Below are 15,550 nucleotides of genomic sequence, written 5' to 3'. Positions count from 1 at the left end.
AAAAATGTAAACAGAGATGGAGCACGAGGATATAAACATTGTGAAGTTTCAGACTTTCTTCCAGGAAGTGCCATGCTCTGACATAACTAGCAGTTAATAGCAAGGGGACAACAAAAACTATTGAAGTGTACTGAGGAAGATAATATACTCATGCTAGAGGTGAGCTTGCACATAAAACAGTTTGGAGCATCACTTAAAAGTCCACATAGTAAAAATGGCTCTGGAAAAAACCCTTTCTTCTGACCTATTCCTTGAAGCAGTAAGATTTTAAAAAAGAAAATTACAAAAAGTCTTGAACAGATTTTTGTTTTCCACAGAAGACAAGCTGTATCATATAGTGTTATATTATTATAAGAATGAAAAGGAAACCATTTTATATCCACTGTTCCATTTGGGATTTTATGATGCATGTTAAAATGTATTTCTAGGACTGAACTCGAAAACAGAGTTCTGAATATAGCAGCTTTGGCAGTACCCATTTAGACCTATAAAGATGTGTAAAATGAACATTTCATTCCACACTGTAAAACTGTAATAATTTTCTACTCTATCTGCATTAGTTAATAATATAAACTGACCAAAGATACAAACATACCTCAGGACTCTTGCGATTTTGCAAAATCTGTTTGTCTGTTTCTTTGTTAGCAAAGAATCTGGTACAGCCTCGATTTAAATACTGTAACAATAAAAAAGTGGACATGCATATTTAAAGACAGAAGTAACCACATGCTTGTATTTAAGACTTGCCCTAGACAGCTTTATATAATCAATATGATACAAACAACATGATAAGTATCCAGAACACATTCCTTAAAAATGTATTTATTTACACCTACAAAAATTAAAGCACTGCAACAGTAACAAACTTCTACTGAAAGCTTCTCAATTTTGACAAGTAAGATACTTTTTGACACAGTGGGGGATATTCATTTAGGTAAACCACACAGTATTTTCTTAATGTTTGATTCTATCAAACCTATTAATGAAGTCTGGGATTACAGAAAAGACAACCAAAACTAGGAACCAAAAGGATTAATTTTCTGGCCTATGTGTAATACCAAAGTACCGTTTTTCCTCACCAGTGAAATATTTATATAGGTAATAAGAGAGACAGTGTATTAAAAAGCCCAAATAATAATAAAAGCTTGTAACATGTTACAAGCAGAAGCCTTATTCAAAACCTAGCTTCTGATACACATCTCATGATGTAAATTCAGATTTACCATTCAGTAAATCAGACTGAATTTAGGTTAGATAATGACTGCCTCTTTCTGCAAAATGGGATGACCACCTTCTTCAGTCTGATTTCTTCAGCTGAATGTAAGAACTCTGTCCAAAAGCTTGGACAAAGCCCTTTGTCTAAAGGAAGTGAACTGATTCTTTCTCTTTGAACACAGAAGATGTTTTCAACTAGCTGGACACAGACAATTCTGCACTTTGATTAGAATTTATATGCAAAATTATAAAACCCCAAAATATTCTTCAAAGCATTTATAACAGCAGAAGAAAACCTGGTGACAAATTTAATATTAAAACAAAGTGAACACTGTTCAAAGTTAGCTTTCTGTTTAATAAAGTAATGAAAAGTTTTCTTTATCAGCCAATGAAAATGCAAAGCACAGCATATTTTAAACACAATATATCCCTGGATTACAGTATTAGTAATATGATCCCAGGAACTGTGGATGGGAATTGAAAAAGGTCACACTTTTCAAGACGAGAGTGTGGAAACTTATCTGACTGGCTGAGAATGTGAACCAGTATAGTATTCAATAATCACGTAGGAGACAATGCCTTTCATTTAAAAGCTAAAACGTCAAGTAAATTTACATACTAAATTAGAGAGAAATCATATTTTTGAAAGCACACAAATACACTGCTGCTTCAGGTTATCATATAGAACATCTAAATGTACTTGGGGTTTGGTTTGTTTGGGGCTTTTTTAATGAAGTACAGCATCCTATTATAACTTCAGTAACCCCAATATGAGGCAATCTGACCTCTCTTCCTAAAATTTAGATCTGGAAAATGTTCAGCTTCAATTGAACTACACTCCAGGTACAGATTTACTGTGCAGCTTTACTACCATAGCCAAGGGTGCAGTCCAAGGCAGCTCGACCTGCGAGACTCATCACAAGGTTATGCCACGACTTTGAATTTCTGAAAACTTTTGCAGGGGAATTTAAAACACAGGCACTCACTGTACTTAAGAGAAACCAGGCTTGAGTCCTAGGAATCAAGGTGGCCCTAATTTGGACTTTATACACTGAAAGGCACAGGACTAGTAGTACCATAGAGCCAATGCAAAACTGTGACTTTATGGATGAGTTTTTCTCAAGAACCAGTTTTAGAGTATGACTTTTTTAATGAATGTTTTTCTTGCATTAATATGAAAACACTGATGAATCATCAAACCCTGCTTAGTATAGTATCACCATCTATTATGAGAAGCTTAAAAGATGGCATTTCTATGAATTCTGAACCAGACACACAAGCAGTTGAAAAAACCTGGTAAAAAAAAGGTGACACAAGCATATGTATTCAAAACTATTTTATGATGAAAACCTGAATCAGCAAATGAGAATAAAGAACACAAAAAAATCATCTTGACAAAAGAAATACAAATTTAGGAAGCAAATTAACCTTTTATAGTTTTGTTCTCCTAAAAGTCTCCTATGAAGTGACACTTGATGAAAATTCAGTGCAATGCAACTAATAAACTCTAAGTATATTTATATTCATTTATATACATACAAAGACAAAAATTATCATAAGGATTTTTTTAATTAAAGAAAATCTACTTCAAGGGGGACAAAAAAAGTTCAATTTTTTTTTTACTCTAACATGCAGAATGGGCCCTGCAAGGAAAGGAACATGCAAGGAACTCAGGATTCAAATACTAACTTATAAATAACGTAAAGCGATAAATATTCTTAATGGCAATTAAAGTGCCAGCTGCCATCTTAGTAGAAGTAAAAAACATTGCTGCAGTGTGATAAGGCTGGTGTGACTGTAAAAGGCATAAATGAAACATGCAAGTAAGTGTATTCTGTAAAAGAACTCAGGCTATTCAGTGCTGTACTGCAGCAGCCTCAATTTAAGAAGGTTCTAATTCTGACCTTGACATCTACAACCCTGGGTGCTCTCATGAGCAGAATTTTTGATTTAAAAAAGCTCCTGAGAGTGCATAGGGAGCATATTCAGTTCCAGAAATAAAAATCTATTAACTTTAAGAAATAAGTTTTAATGGAAAAGTGGCTGCACAATAAAAATAAGTATTGGAAGATTTGTTCAAGATTTTAGTTTTAAAACATACAAGAGAATACTGCACAGAGTAATTGCACAGTAAAGGAGAAAATTTTGAAAATTAGCTCCATTTTATAAAAAAATAAATGGTGTTGGGTGTTTTTAAGTATTGTGTTCTTCGTGTGTTTCAAAAGAAAAACTTCCTTTTGGAGAATGGAAGCAGACCAAACTTTCATCACACAACTGAGTGCAAACAGATTAAACCTAAGAAAATGCATACTAAATATTTAAACAAATAATGCAAGGCCTATGAAGGCCCCTAGGAACACTTTGAGAAAGTAAGGAAACCTCTCCAAAAATACTGCCATGGCTTTTACAGAGCAAGATCACCTTGATATCACAGTACAAACGTACAGTGTGGCAGCAGCAACCTGTTTGGTCGCCAGTTACACCCACCTTCCCCACAGTGAGTGCACAAATTGAGGTCTTGCCTATGGAACCTGCACTTTGCACAAAAGTAGGAGGAGCTTTGTATACTTAAAGCTTCCATCCCTCTGCGGAATTCTGATGAAACCGAGTACAGAAGATCTCTTAGAGAAAAGATAAGCACAGTCCAAGTTATATTTAGAAATCCAAGCAGGAAGATACACCAACAAAGAAAACAATCAACTCAATAATGTAATTCTTTGTTAGCAGTGTTCATCATCTCGTTTAAGATCAAAGTCGTCAAAAAGATGACAGTCACTTAGCTTATGTCCTTGTATTTCCACATTGTTGTGTTACAAAGCCCTACCAAACCCAAGGGATTTGGTCTGTGTATTTTAGAAATACACAAAATTGTGCTTCGTGACGTTCCAAGCCAAGCATAAGGCAAGAGACTGAGAGATGGAGACAAATGACAGAACACAAGCAAACAACTGACCAGTATTTAGCAGTACGATTTGATTTACCAATATTTTTCTTTCAATACAGGTCAACAAAGTGTATGGTCATACATGTAGATATTTCAAGTAGATGAGTTCAAGTGTGATTGTCAAAAGGGGGAAAAAACCCTAAACAATAACCTAATTATATATTTAAATATAATTAAATAGCAGGAATGAGTGACTGAAGAGTTTGCACCTTACTAGCAAAATTGGTGATGAAAACATAAGATGCGAATAGGCTTAGAAGGACCCTAAAAGGGATGGCAGAAGCTTGCTTTGAAACAAACAGAAGGCATAATCAGGGAAATGATGAAAAACAGCTGTATCAGTAAAGCTGCACTGGTTGGGTAAGTGTTCAATAACATTCTTTTCTCAAGAAAAGAAAAAGTGCAATGAGATGTAACACACTGAGAAATTAAAATTTTCAAATACGGGAAATGGTGTTGGAGTTGCTCAGGCAAACAGAAAACAAGACAAGAAGGGAAAGAAAGCAAAAGGAAACATCATGGCGTTTGTCATGACTAAAAACAAGTTAAATCTGAACATAGAGAAGGGGAGAAGAAAGAAGGAAAGCTGGAGGAAAAAGTTAAAAGTTAAACTGCAGCAGTTAAAATAATACTAACAAAGAAGTGAAAAAAATGGGAGGAAAAGAATGCAAGAATTTAACAGTAGGACAGAAAGCCAATCTGCTTGTGTGTTTGCTACTAGAAATGTAACACAGGATGAGGGTTAACTGGAAGAAATCATATAATCTGAGAAAAGGGAAAAACCCTAAAAATAAAGCAAGGAGAGAAGAAGGGAAGACAGTAAACTAATCAGAAGTAACAGGCAGACTGGATTGAATTAAAAGGCCCAACCACCATCCAACCACCATCTCTGCTTCAGTCAAGGATTTTACTGTTCTTTTCCAAGTTGGGATGACAAAACTGTGTATGTTATATAGAAATATGGATGTACACTGGAGCATATATCACTCTTTCATTCTCCCTTCCTTTTCTAGCAACTCCTAGAATTCTACTCCCAGCCACTGAACATTAACCTAACATTTTTAAAGAAGTATGCACAATGATCCAAGTCATTCCTTGGCTGCTTAAGTTCACTTTCATTTTGGTACACTTCAGAGTGTTACATTATGCGTGGCATTGGTGAGGCCACACCTTGAGTACTATGTTCAGTTCTGGGCCTCTCAGTTCAGGAAAGATATTGAGGTGCTGGAGCAGGTCCAGAGAAGAGCAACAAGGCTGGTGAAGGGACTGGAGCACAAGTTCTATGGGGAGAGGCTGAGGGAGCTGGGGGTGTTTAGCCTGGAGAAGAGGAGGCTCAGAGGTGACCTCATCACTGTCTAGAACTACCTGAAGGGAAGTTCCAGCCAGGTAGGGGTTGGTCTCTTCTCCCAGGCAGTCAACTATAGGACAAGGGGGCACGGGCTCAAGCTCTGCCAGGGGAAACTTAAGTTGGAGATCACAAAAAATTACTTTCCAGAGAGAGTAATCAGGCATTGGAATGGCCTGCCCAGAGAGGTGGTGGATTCACCATCCCTGGAGGTTTTTAAACTGAGATTGGACGTGGCACTGAGTGCCATGATCTGGTAAATGGACTGGAGTTGGACCAAGGGTTGGACTTGATGATCTTGGAGGTCTTTTCCAACCCAATCAATTCTATGAGTACGCACTGATTTTATTTGCATTCTATTCGCTTCATCATTGTTTGAGTGACTGGACCATTGACAGGTTGTAGAAAGACTGAAGTGACGAAAAAGGACAGAGTATGATGATGAGAGGAGAGGCATAGGGAGTACAAATGAAGTCTAGAATGTAAGTATGAGAGGAACTAGGTGGAACAGTGTAGAAAATACAAGTGCTTTGAAAGCATACAGATTGTAACAGAGAAACACAACCACTTTTCACTGTGGCCTGATCCTTGGTGACAAGCATGATGAAAAAAACATTTAAGAGAGAGAACTGTGGGACAACACCATCATCGTCCTAAATGAATGGTTGGAATAGGAAGAAATAAATGCAGTTTTCAGGACTTCAAATATAGATTACCCACACAACAGTTAGAGCACAAAAAAGAAATTCACACTTTACACCTCTAGAAGAGTCCATAACAACCTTACTAGCAGCTAGGCATGCAACTGAACACATTCTGGAAAAGCAAAGTTTCCTCAATTTTAAGACACAGAGAAAAAGCATAGAAATTCTTCTGTAAGGAAAAATGCTAAGCAGCTTTATTTCAAGATCAAATAAATGTAACAAAAAAAAGATTCTGATTTTTGTAATAGCAATGAATATGTCAGATAATAGAGATTTTAGTATGATCTATATGAAAAAACCATGTATGAATATATAAGAAGCTTTACAAACATCAATTCTGATACTCACCCTAAAGTTGTCAGGAGAGCTTAGATACAGTTTTTCCCTAATATCTTCTGGAGCACCAGCACAAAGCCTGTAAAAGATATGATAATTCCTCTCTTCTTTGCCTTGCACACAGATCCGAGATTTCTCCAGAAGGTAGTGTGACACAAATCCACCAACCACCGAGTTCTAGGAGGAAGAAATATTTTTATGATTATCTGAATATTTTTTTGATTATTTGAAATTCAGGTTTTCAATTTACATTTGTCTGATCACAGCTCACTCAATGGACACTGCTCCAAAGATTAAAATATATCTACCCTCATATATACTAAGATTAGAAAAGAAACCATTGCCTTTACTGTAGCTTCTCTGCCCAGCTCATGGATCGTGTACACATACACTCTTAAAATAAGGGTCTGCTTCAACCCCAAAAGCAGAAATCCTTAGCAGAATTCCAGCAGTTGCTGCAAAGAACATTGCTACAGCCATCCTTACACTTTTTGGATGGCAGTGCTATTACAACCTTCTCTAGTTGTATTTCACTGAGACTCTTGCATAAGAGAAGGAAGGGTTAAAATTATAGAATACATATTTGGGCAACATCTTAGGCAAACTAATTATGAGAGAACACTATTTCTCAACACACATTTCTTTTCTGAAATGGAACATAGACTATGAAAGTCATTTTTAATGTGGCCTATGGTAAAATTCCCTATGCCGAGAGAAATCTTAATAGCCAGGAAATTCCTGAATTAATGGCCATTACAGCAAATAAGGAGGACTAACTGACTCATAAATTTCACTGTGGTTATGCGGTCATTCACTTATTCAGGTCTGTATTCATATTGCTTTAAGAAATCAGACTTAATAAGGTGACCACAAGGTCAAGTATGATGTCTTATAAAAAAGGGACTCAAGTAAACATACTGATCTTGCAGTGGAAAGCTGAAACAATCTTTTAAGCAATTTCTAAAGACACTGAGTGCTATTTGCTTCAGCTGAAGCAATTAATCTGAAATACCATGCAAGTGTTGACAGATAAGTTGACAGATGATGAATGCATCATTTCTAGTAGAAATCTGGATCCTTTTCAGAAGCTTATTAACATGAACTGGACCAACAGATAAAGTCCTTCTACTCAGAAAGGAATTTAGTTATTTACTATCTAAACTATTAACCAAAAAGCTGAAGTTTTAGTTACAAAACCAAGTGTTGAAAACTCAGAAACAGACTGCAAGTTCAAGACCAGATGATAAGCTTAAATTCTGCAGGAAAAGGACAAATTCTTGCAGTTCCTCTGTCCTCAGTCAGAAAGGTGAAGACACATGTACAGAATCTCTACATAGAACACCAATAAAAGTCTTCAACTTGGATATATACTGGACAGCCATAGAATCATCCTTAATTGTTGCAATGTGTGTATACATACTCTACTCAAACAAAGCCATACCCAAAGAGAATTTTTCTGAAGTTACACAGTGAGTAGCATTTCTGTCAAAAAACCAATTCCTTCACTTCTGTCACATATATATGAGGCTCAAAATTTCATACAAATATATTAAAAAAAATCATTTTTTCTTTTAAAGTTAAAATACTCTATGTGCAACATGCAACTCACACTTACTTGTGTACTAAGGGAATGCAAGAATACCCAACAGCAAGTGAGCCATTATTTATATATGCCTTTTACAATGAAGAGACCATTTTTTAATCTTTTGTGGGTGGAAGTAATTTTCCTACTGACTTGAACCACTGCTTTTCAGTAATGACATAGTACCGTGTGGCTCTGGTTTTCCTTTCAAGGTGACAGAATACAAATCAAACCTATAAAGTAGGACATTATCTATTTGCTGAAAGACTAATAAGTCTATTCAGCACTTTGCTAGCCTAGTGTTTCCATTTTATGACAAAAAATCATCCCTGGTTATCTATAACAAAATCCCAGTACCTTTTCATTGAAGTGAATTTCAACAAATTTCCCAAAACGACTGCTGTTGTTGTTGCGAACAGTCTTTGCATTTCCAAAGGCTTCTAACAGGGGATTTGCTGTTTAAAACAATTAATTTTTGGAGTGTTAAAATTTGATCAATGGACTACCAAAAATCAAGAGAGAGCCAACATATTCTAATTATGCAGTGAACTTAATAAAGGAAAAATATTACCTATTATGAATAATCAATTTTGCAGATTGTACTGGATATATTGTGGTAGATTATAAAATTAAGTACTTAAATATCACGTAACACTGCAAAGTATTCAAATCGATACTGTAAGAAATTCAGAGACAAATGCCAAAAATTATTCAGTGATGTTCTTCTGCAGTAAGTAGGTAAATAACTCAGATATAAACTATATGCGACAACACAGTTTGACACTTGCCAGTTAGTTATTACTTATACAATCTAAACTATCCATTTATCCTACAGACAAAAATGCCACTTAAATGTCATGCACGCAATGAATTAGATTGATTAGGGAATTAAGAAAAACATTAGAAGAGTGTGTTGATTTCAAAAACTACTTAAAACTGCCCTTTCAAATTAGGTCAATTAAGTGATTGAGTGATTTTATTTTTTACTGGCTGCTGTTTTCAAGCACATGAAAGCCCATACAGAAAGAGTGGCAGCAAGCAATTCATTGCACATAAATATATATATACACAAGCATGCACAGTTTAAGCTGTTTGAAAATGCTTAGTAGTTATGAAACACAAGACCTCTGAAAGACTGCATTTTACTAGCTTTGAAGATCAAAGAAAAGCAGTTGACTGAATCACACTAACAATAAGCCATTAAAAATATCTAGAAGATATTTTAAGGCTTCTAGCTAAAAATACACCTTGGAAACTAAGTGAGTAAAAACTCAAATTCAAAACTACTACTGAAAACCATCTATATATCTGCTCCTCCAAAAATTCAAGAATGAAGGAATAACATCAATGCTTGGATAAAGTATGGATGATAATGCATTAAATGTACTAGGACATACAAATTAACTTTTTTTGTTTTGGGTAGATTTTCTTTTTTTTTTTTTTAACTTAAAGCTTATGAAAATGTAAACCTGACTTCTTAAGAGATCTTTGATAACTATTCAGCCATTTTATGTAATACTGTATTTTAAAGAAAAGGTTATGAATAAAAATAAATTGCAAGAGGTCTTTCAGCTAGGTTAAAGTTTCTCTAGTAATACATATGCCGTAAGCGTGGTCATTAAAATTGTGCCTAAAGAACTTCAGAATTCGTGCACCAGATGCTGTTCTAGACTAAAAAAACCCAAACTCTTTCAGGAATACCTACAAGTACCAATTAATTTGCGTCAGGCATTATCCAACTCTTGGCCACTTTCTCAGTTCTTTCAACACACAGTGGATTTCACTAAGGAACTGCTTTAAGCAAACCTACAGCAACAAGAGATTAAAGCCTGTAGTACTTCTCTTGAATAAGCTGTTCAAATTGGAAAACAGAAAAACTTAAAGCAAAAGAAAAGTAAACAAATTTTTAAAGAAAGAGACATGAAATTCCAAAATAAATTTACTGTATGCTATAGAAGAGTAAAACTATCATATGAGGCATTACTAAACTGGTTGTTTGTTTTGAGATGTTTGTCTTTTCTGAAAAAGCTGTTTCCTGTTCCATTAGGAAGTACATGCAATATTAAAGGGGCTCATCTGGATGATCAACACAGACTCCTTTGACCTGGTTTGGGAGCCTATTACAGACAGATAAAACCAAAGTGCTAATCTGAATTATGTGATTTTTCACAAAAAAGTTGTAACAGAAAAATGACCCAGAACCATAATTTAAAAGAACTTCCCTGCTTTATCTGACTTTGAGAACTTTATGGTGACAAGGGGGAATTGTACTTTCCTCATAGTGACAGAGTCATGAAAACAATCTCATACTTGCAGATTTTATGCAGTTTAAAATCCAGCCTTGGGTACATTATGTGAAAAGTTCAATTCAAACACACACTCATTTTCTAGATCAAGGACTGTATGATACCATAATAAACAAAAATAAAGAGAAACACAAATAAAAAAGTATTTTCTCAGAATCTAGGAGGTCAACTACCCATAAATTACGCCCTAGGAAGTTTGATATTATTTCTATTCTAGCTTTTATTCAATTGCTGCTGTTGACTTGTATCTCCGAAAAAATACAAATGTTGGAACCTTTAATTTGAAAGAAAATTCAGTACCTTCTACAATTCTATCATCAATATCCTGGCCACTACCATAGGATTCTGTTAAATACCTGTAAAGCAAGATAAAAACATTTATATCATTCATCTCATTTCAGATTACATCAATTAAACACTGCTAAGCATGACTGTGCACCATACTTACTAGCTATTTACTATAAAGAAAAGCATACTGCTTTTAAGTTCCAAGTACCTATATATTTCAAAATAAATGCAATTCAACTTTTCTTCTCTCTTAAAACAAAAATATTCTTGCACACTTCAGATTTTTTCAATACTCCCAGACCTATTAGAAATTTCTTTTATGCATATATACAGAAAGTACAGTTTTATACAAATAGAATCAAACTGTTACTGTACTACCTGTATTTATTAGTAAATCTTAGTAGACACATAAGGTTTCATGTCTATTTCGCAAATTTAACACTGTTTCTATGCATAGTTTCTGTATTCATAACTATCAGTGTGAATAAAACTCCATATGGAGATAAGTGAGGATAGGAAAGTGAAGGCGCATAATTAAGGCAAGATTCAATTTAGCAATTGAAGAAAGAAATTTTAAAATCAATTCATAATGTATTGCTCTAAAGGTCCAGCTTTTTTTTTTTTTTTTACCCCTGTGCACAGGGCATGCTTTCTGGAAACTCACAAGTCAATCTGTGACAAGTTAAGAGCAGTTATTGAAAACAGAGCCTTCCAAAAAAACTTCAGAAACACTAACAGAGCTGTGCAATTTATTAGTACTTTCTGATCATGCAAGAATAAAATCTTTCAGCTTTTAAAACTCAAATGTTTTGTATGTGGACTCTATGGGGGCAGGCGCTGAGGGAGAAGCAACAGCAATGATATTTTTGCCTGTTGTATAATCAGAACTTCCTTTGCTGAGAAGCGGAAGAACAACTCCCTTTGAGAGCATTCCTCAGGAGATATTCTCCCAGTGCCTGCTATCTTTTTTTTCACTCTTAGCAGGACCAGAGCCAGCATGTCCCCTGTAAAAATTGATACCAACACCTTGCAGTAATTCTTATGGGTATCTATCTATGGGAGGTTGCACAGGGGCAGAGAAGAACAGTATGAAGAACAGACAGTTGTGCAAATTTTTCATGGGATGTGGAAGATAATAACTCTACTGTACAGAAATACTAGAAAACACATGATGCCATTGAAAAGGGAATTAAATATTTATAGAGGAAAACGAGGACAAGGTGGGGGTAGGGAGCAAATTCACACTGCCCACACTGTGTTTCCCTGCATAATCAGGCCACCTATGACGATATAGGTGTCTTTCATAAGCATTACAGTGTTCCAGAGGGAAATAAACCCATTTAAGTATAACACAAAGAAATGGAAGCAAGGCTGATATATATCAGCAATATGGCTTCCACGTAGTTTAATATGCTTGATTTAGTATTGCTTATACATGAACATCAATAAAGAAATAAATCCCATTATTCAGTCTTATTCAGTAAACTAGGGAAGAGTATATTAAAGTTAAAAATGCCGGATAGTCAAGCCAACTGAAAAAAAAACCCACAAACCTAAAAAAGGGAAAACAGATAAATGCACATTTATGGTAAAAGCAACAGTGTCTTAGAAGATGCAGTTAAAACGTCTAGTTATGTTCTTTATGTACCATATCACCAGATGTGCAACACTAAAACAACGGCATCATAAACCATAATAACGACATGATGTCACTACAACTGAGTTAATGTTTCTGTGAGGATGTAGCTGTTTCCACGTATTATCATGTCAGCATTTAATTCAATTAATTTCTTGTAGTAAAGTGCATGTAAAAGCTAATACATATCTTACTGAATTGTGTCTTAAACCTACAGAGTACTTCATAGTTTGCTCTGTCTGTATTGCATGTCAATGAAATGCATCAACACAACAGATTCATATGATAATTTTGGTCCAAATGCACAAACCTCAGAACAAATTTAGTGTTTTCCGTCTTGCCAGCTCCTGATTCTCCAGAGACTATGATAGACTGACTCATCTTGAGCACTTTCATGTCACGGAATGCTTTATCAGCTTAAAAAGAAGAATATGTTCAATGTTAGAAATCCTAATATTCAACAGAATTGCAAGGGTAAAGTTAAGCTACAATGCAAAAATTAAAATGTAATATTTTTAGGAATAAAAAGTGAATCATTACAATTAAATGCATTATAATTTATTAAAGTCTGTTTCTCTTTAATTTATACTATACTTGCTCATCTTCCAACACTGACATGTAAGAACTATATCAAGGACAAAACAAAAAAACCCCAACCACCTAGAACTAAATCTCTTTCACTAAATGTATTTTCAAAATAGTAACCAATGTTGCTTTAAGATGCTTTTCAAAGGGAAACTTTCAGTTGTACTTTGCTTATCTCAGATGTTACTGTTGCAAACTTGGAAGAAACATCAGTTTCTTGCTATGCAACAGGTACTAAAACCCCAGCTATTTATACTTTTGGCTACAAAACAAAATGAAGAACAATGAGAAGGCTTTTAACAAGTCATATCTTGATTAGAGTTTCCAATTTTTTATTTCAAAAAGTGATTGAAATCGGATTTATCCCATAAATAACATTTCAATGTACTTTTTGTGTGAAACTCAAGCATGTAAGAAGAAACAGTGTATGTGTTCTCGCAACATAATAAAAGGCAAAGAAAATCACTACACTGAAAGACAATGCCAATCATTATTATGCCATTTTTCATTTGTAATATCTGAATTTCTTTATTAGGTTTTTTTTAAATGGTCATGAGTTATATTTAAACTGCTTACACTTAAAACCCTGGAGGTGTAAAATAATCATAACAGGGTTGTCACGTTTGCTCATTTCCAAGTTCTTCAAACTGCGTATCAAAGATGAGATTTGGAATTTTAGCATTTAGTTGTTTTATTTTATAATTGTTCAAAACAAATGAATTGCTGTTACAGGTGGAAATTCATAGGTAACTGTGACACATTCAAAGTTGGCTTTTTAACAGACAAATACAGGCTCGATACATACCAATGGCAAAAACATGAGGTGGCAACGTTCCGAGTGATCTACCCTGGTACTTTTTAATGGTGTCTGAAGAATACAACTTAGGAATATCAAAGTATGGATTCACTGCAATAAGAATGTTGGCTACATAGGTCTGTGAAGAAAACAACACGAAACTATTAGCCAGTATTCAAGCAAGAGGTTAACAGCAATTCTATATTAATATTGAAGACTTTAGACTAAATATAATAATTGCATTTACGATTCTCTCCAGCCAATGCAGATACAAGTCAGGACATACTTTTAGAGTTCCTTTTATTATCTTCTCAGGGCGTCTATGAAATTCTCTTGGGAAAATTTCCTAACCATTGAGCTGTGGAGTATGTTCTGAGTCAGACCTTTCTTTCAATTTCCTTTTCAGTTATTTCCTATAGTCTGCATTATTGGATCAATGATAGGACGCCAAAACCTCCTCCTCAAAAGCTAATAATCTAAGCTCATGGATAGCATAACGCACTGTCCTCCAAAGAGGAGGGTAACTTTTCAATATCTAATGGAAGCAACTCAGCAGGAAGGACTGAGAGGATCCTGCCTGGGAACACACTCAAGCTAGGCAATAACAGCATTCAGCTGAGAGAAAATTAGCTGTAGCTGCTTCCACAGAGAGAAATACAGAATGCAAATGTTCTCTCATTTGCGAACAGAGGTGAAATTTGAGAAGAATCTCAAATGAAGGCTGCTTTTTACTTTTCCATAGGATAAGGAAGACTAAAGATAAGTTGGGGGTTATTAATGTTTCTGAAAAAAACCTTTCATAGTTTGGTTATAATGGCCAAATTATATACAGAGAAGAAGAGAGGTCAGAATCAAAATAAAAAACAGATTTTCAGGAAAATATCTAATGAAATCAAGATAAAACTTTAGCCTGAATAACTTAATTGCTTTGTGGTTACTGATAATGTCACTAGACAACTGAAATTTGGACACTCGTGATATGTTGACAGAAGGCTGGATCACACACAATATATGACATTTCTTACATGTTTCTATTTTCAGCACTTTTTTCATGACACGAAAACTTCTTCAAGAACTGCAAGTACTAATATTAATTTTCCTTTTAGTAACAACATAACTGCTGTGAACCAAGATTGAACAAAAGGCAGAAAACTGTTTACCAGGATGTCAAAATACAAACTGGAAAAACATGAAGTCAACTTTTTTTTTTTTTTTTAATTTTTCCCCTCCAGAAAATACACCCACTCTGGGCAACATATTACTAGTACTTGTTTACAACGAAGGAAGGCTTTATGAACCAAAATACTATCCTACCTCATAATCAGTTCAGATTCAGAATTTTAATTCCTTGGAGATTTATTGTTTCGTTAGGTTTTTCTAAGGATTATTTTTACAGAACAGCATTCAAATGGCCATCTTTATTTATTTATTTTAAAACTAGTGCTTGACCATGGGCCATAAAAAATTTATAGCTATGTAAATTAACTGCAACAGAAGAAAACAGCTATACTTTCTTTTCATATTTATATAAAAGGGTTTAAGAACAGTACTGTTTTACAACAGTATGCTAAAGAAAAGTTGATTATTTTAACACAGACACTTAAAAAATATGTAGAACTGTTTTGTATTACTCCTAGCCAGGCTTCTATTAGGGAAAAAAAAAAAGAAAGAAAACTCTTATCTTCTGTTTCACAGCTGTCAATGTCCGGGCAGATGGCAAGGACAAAATGTAATTTAGTCAGAATTCATTAAGTACAATTAGGCAATTTGATAGCAATATAAAAGATTAAGATGGACACCTGAGCTAGGAGGT

The 15,550-nt window shown here is 34.7% G+C and overlaps 1 protein-coding gene across 4 annotated transcripts in view; it reads right to left on the bottom strand.

The window, feature by feature from the left end:
* MYO6 (myosin VI) overlaps positions 1-15,550 on the bottom strand; it is a 113,091-nt gene that overhangs the window by 54,586 nt on the left and 42,955 nt on the right. For all 4 annotated transcript variants that reach the window (XM_071548637.1, XM_071548638.1, XM_071548640.1 and 1 more), the window contains exons 5-10: positions 13,747-13,876; positions 12,667-12,772; positions 10,733-10,788; positions 8,484-8,581; positions 6,557-6,721; positions 596-676 (exon numbers count right to left, since the gene is read on the bottom strand). In XM_071548637.1, the coding sequence (XP_071404738.1) occupies positions 596-676; positions 6,557-6,721; positions 8,484-8,581; positions 10,733-10,788; positions 12,667-12,772; positions 13,747-13,876 (636 nt within the window). The remainder of the gene's footprint in view (positions 1-595; positions 677-6,556; positions 6,722-8,483; positions 8,582-10,732; positions 10,789-12,666; positions 12,773-13,746; positions 13,877-15,550) is intronic.

This window comes from Pithys albifrons, chromosome 2 (assembly GCF_047495875.1).
Source record: "Pithys albifrons albifrons isolate INPA30051 chromosome 2, PitAlb_v1, whole genome shotgun sequence".
NCBI classification, from domain to species: Eukaryota; Metazoa; Chordata; class Aves; order Passeriformes; family Thamnophilidae; genus Pithys; species Pithys albifrons.
This window is presented reverse-complemented; position numbering and strand designations above follow the sequence as displayed.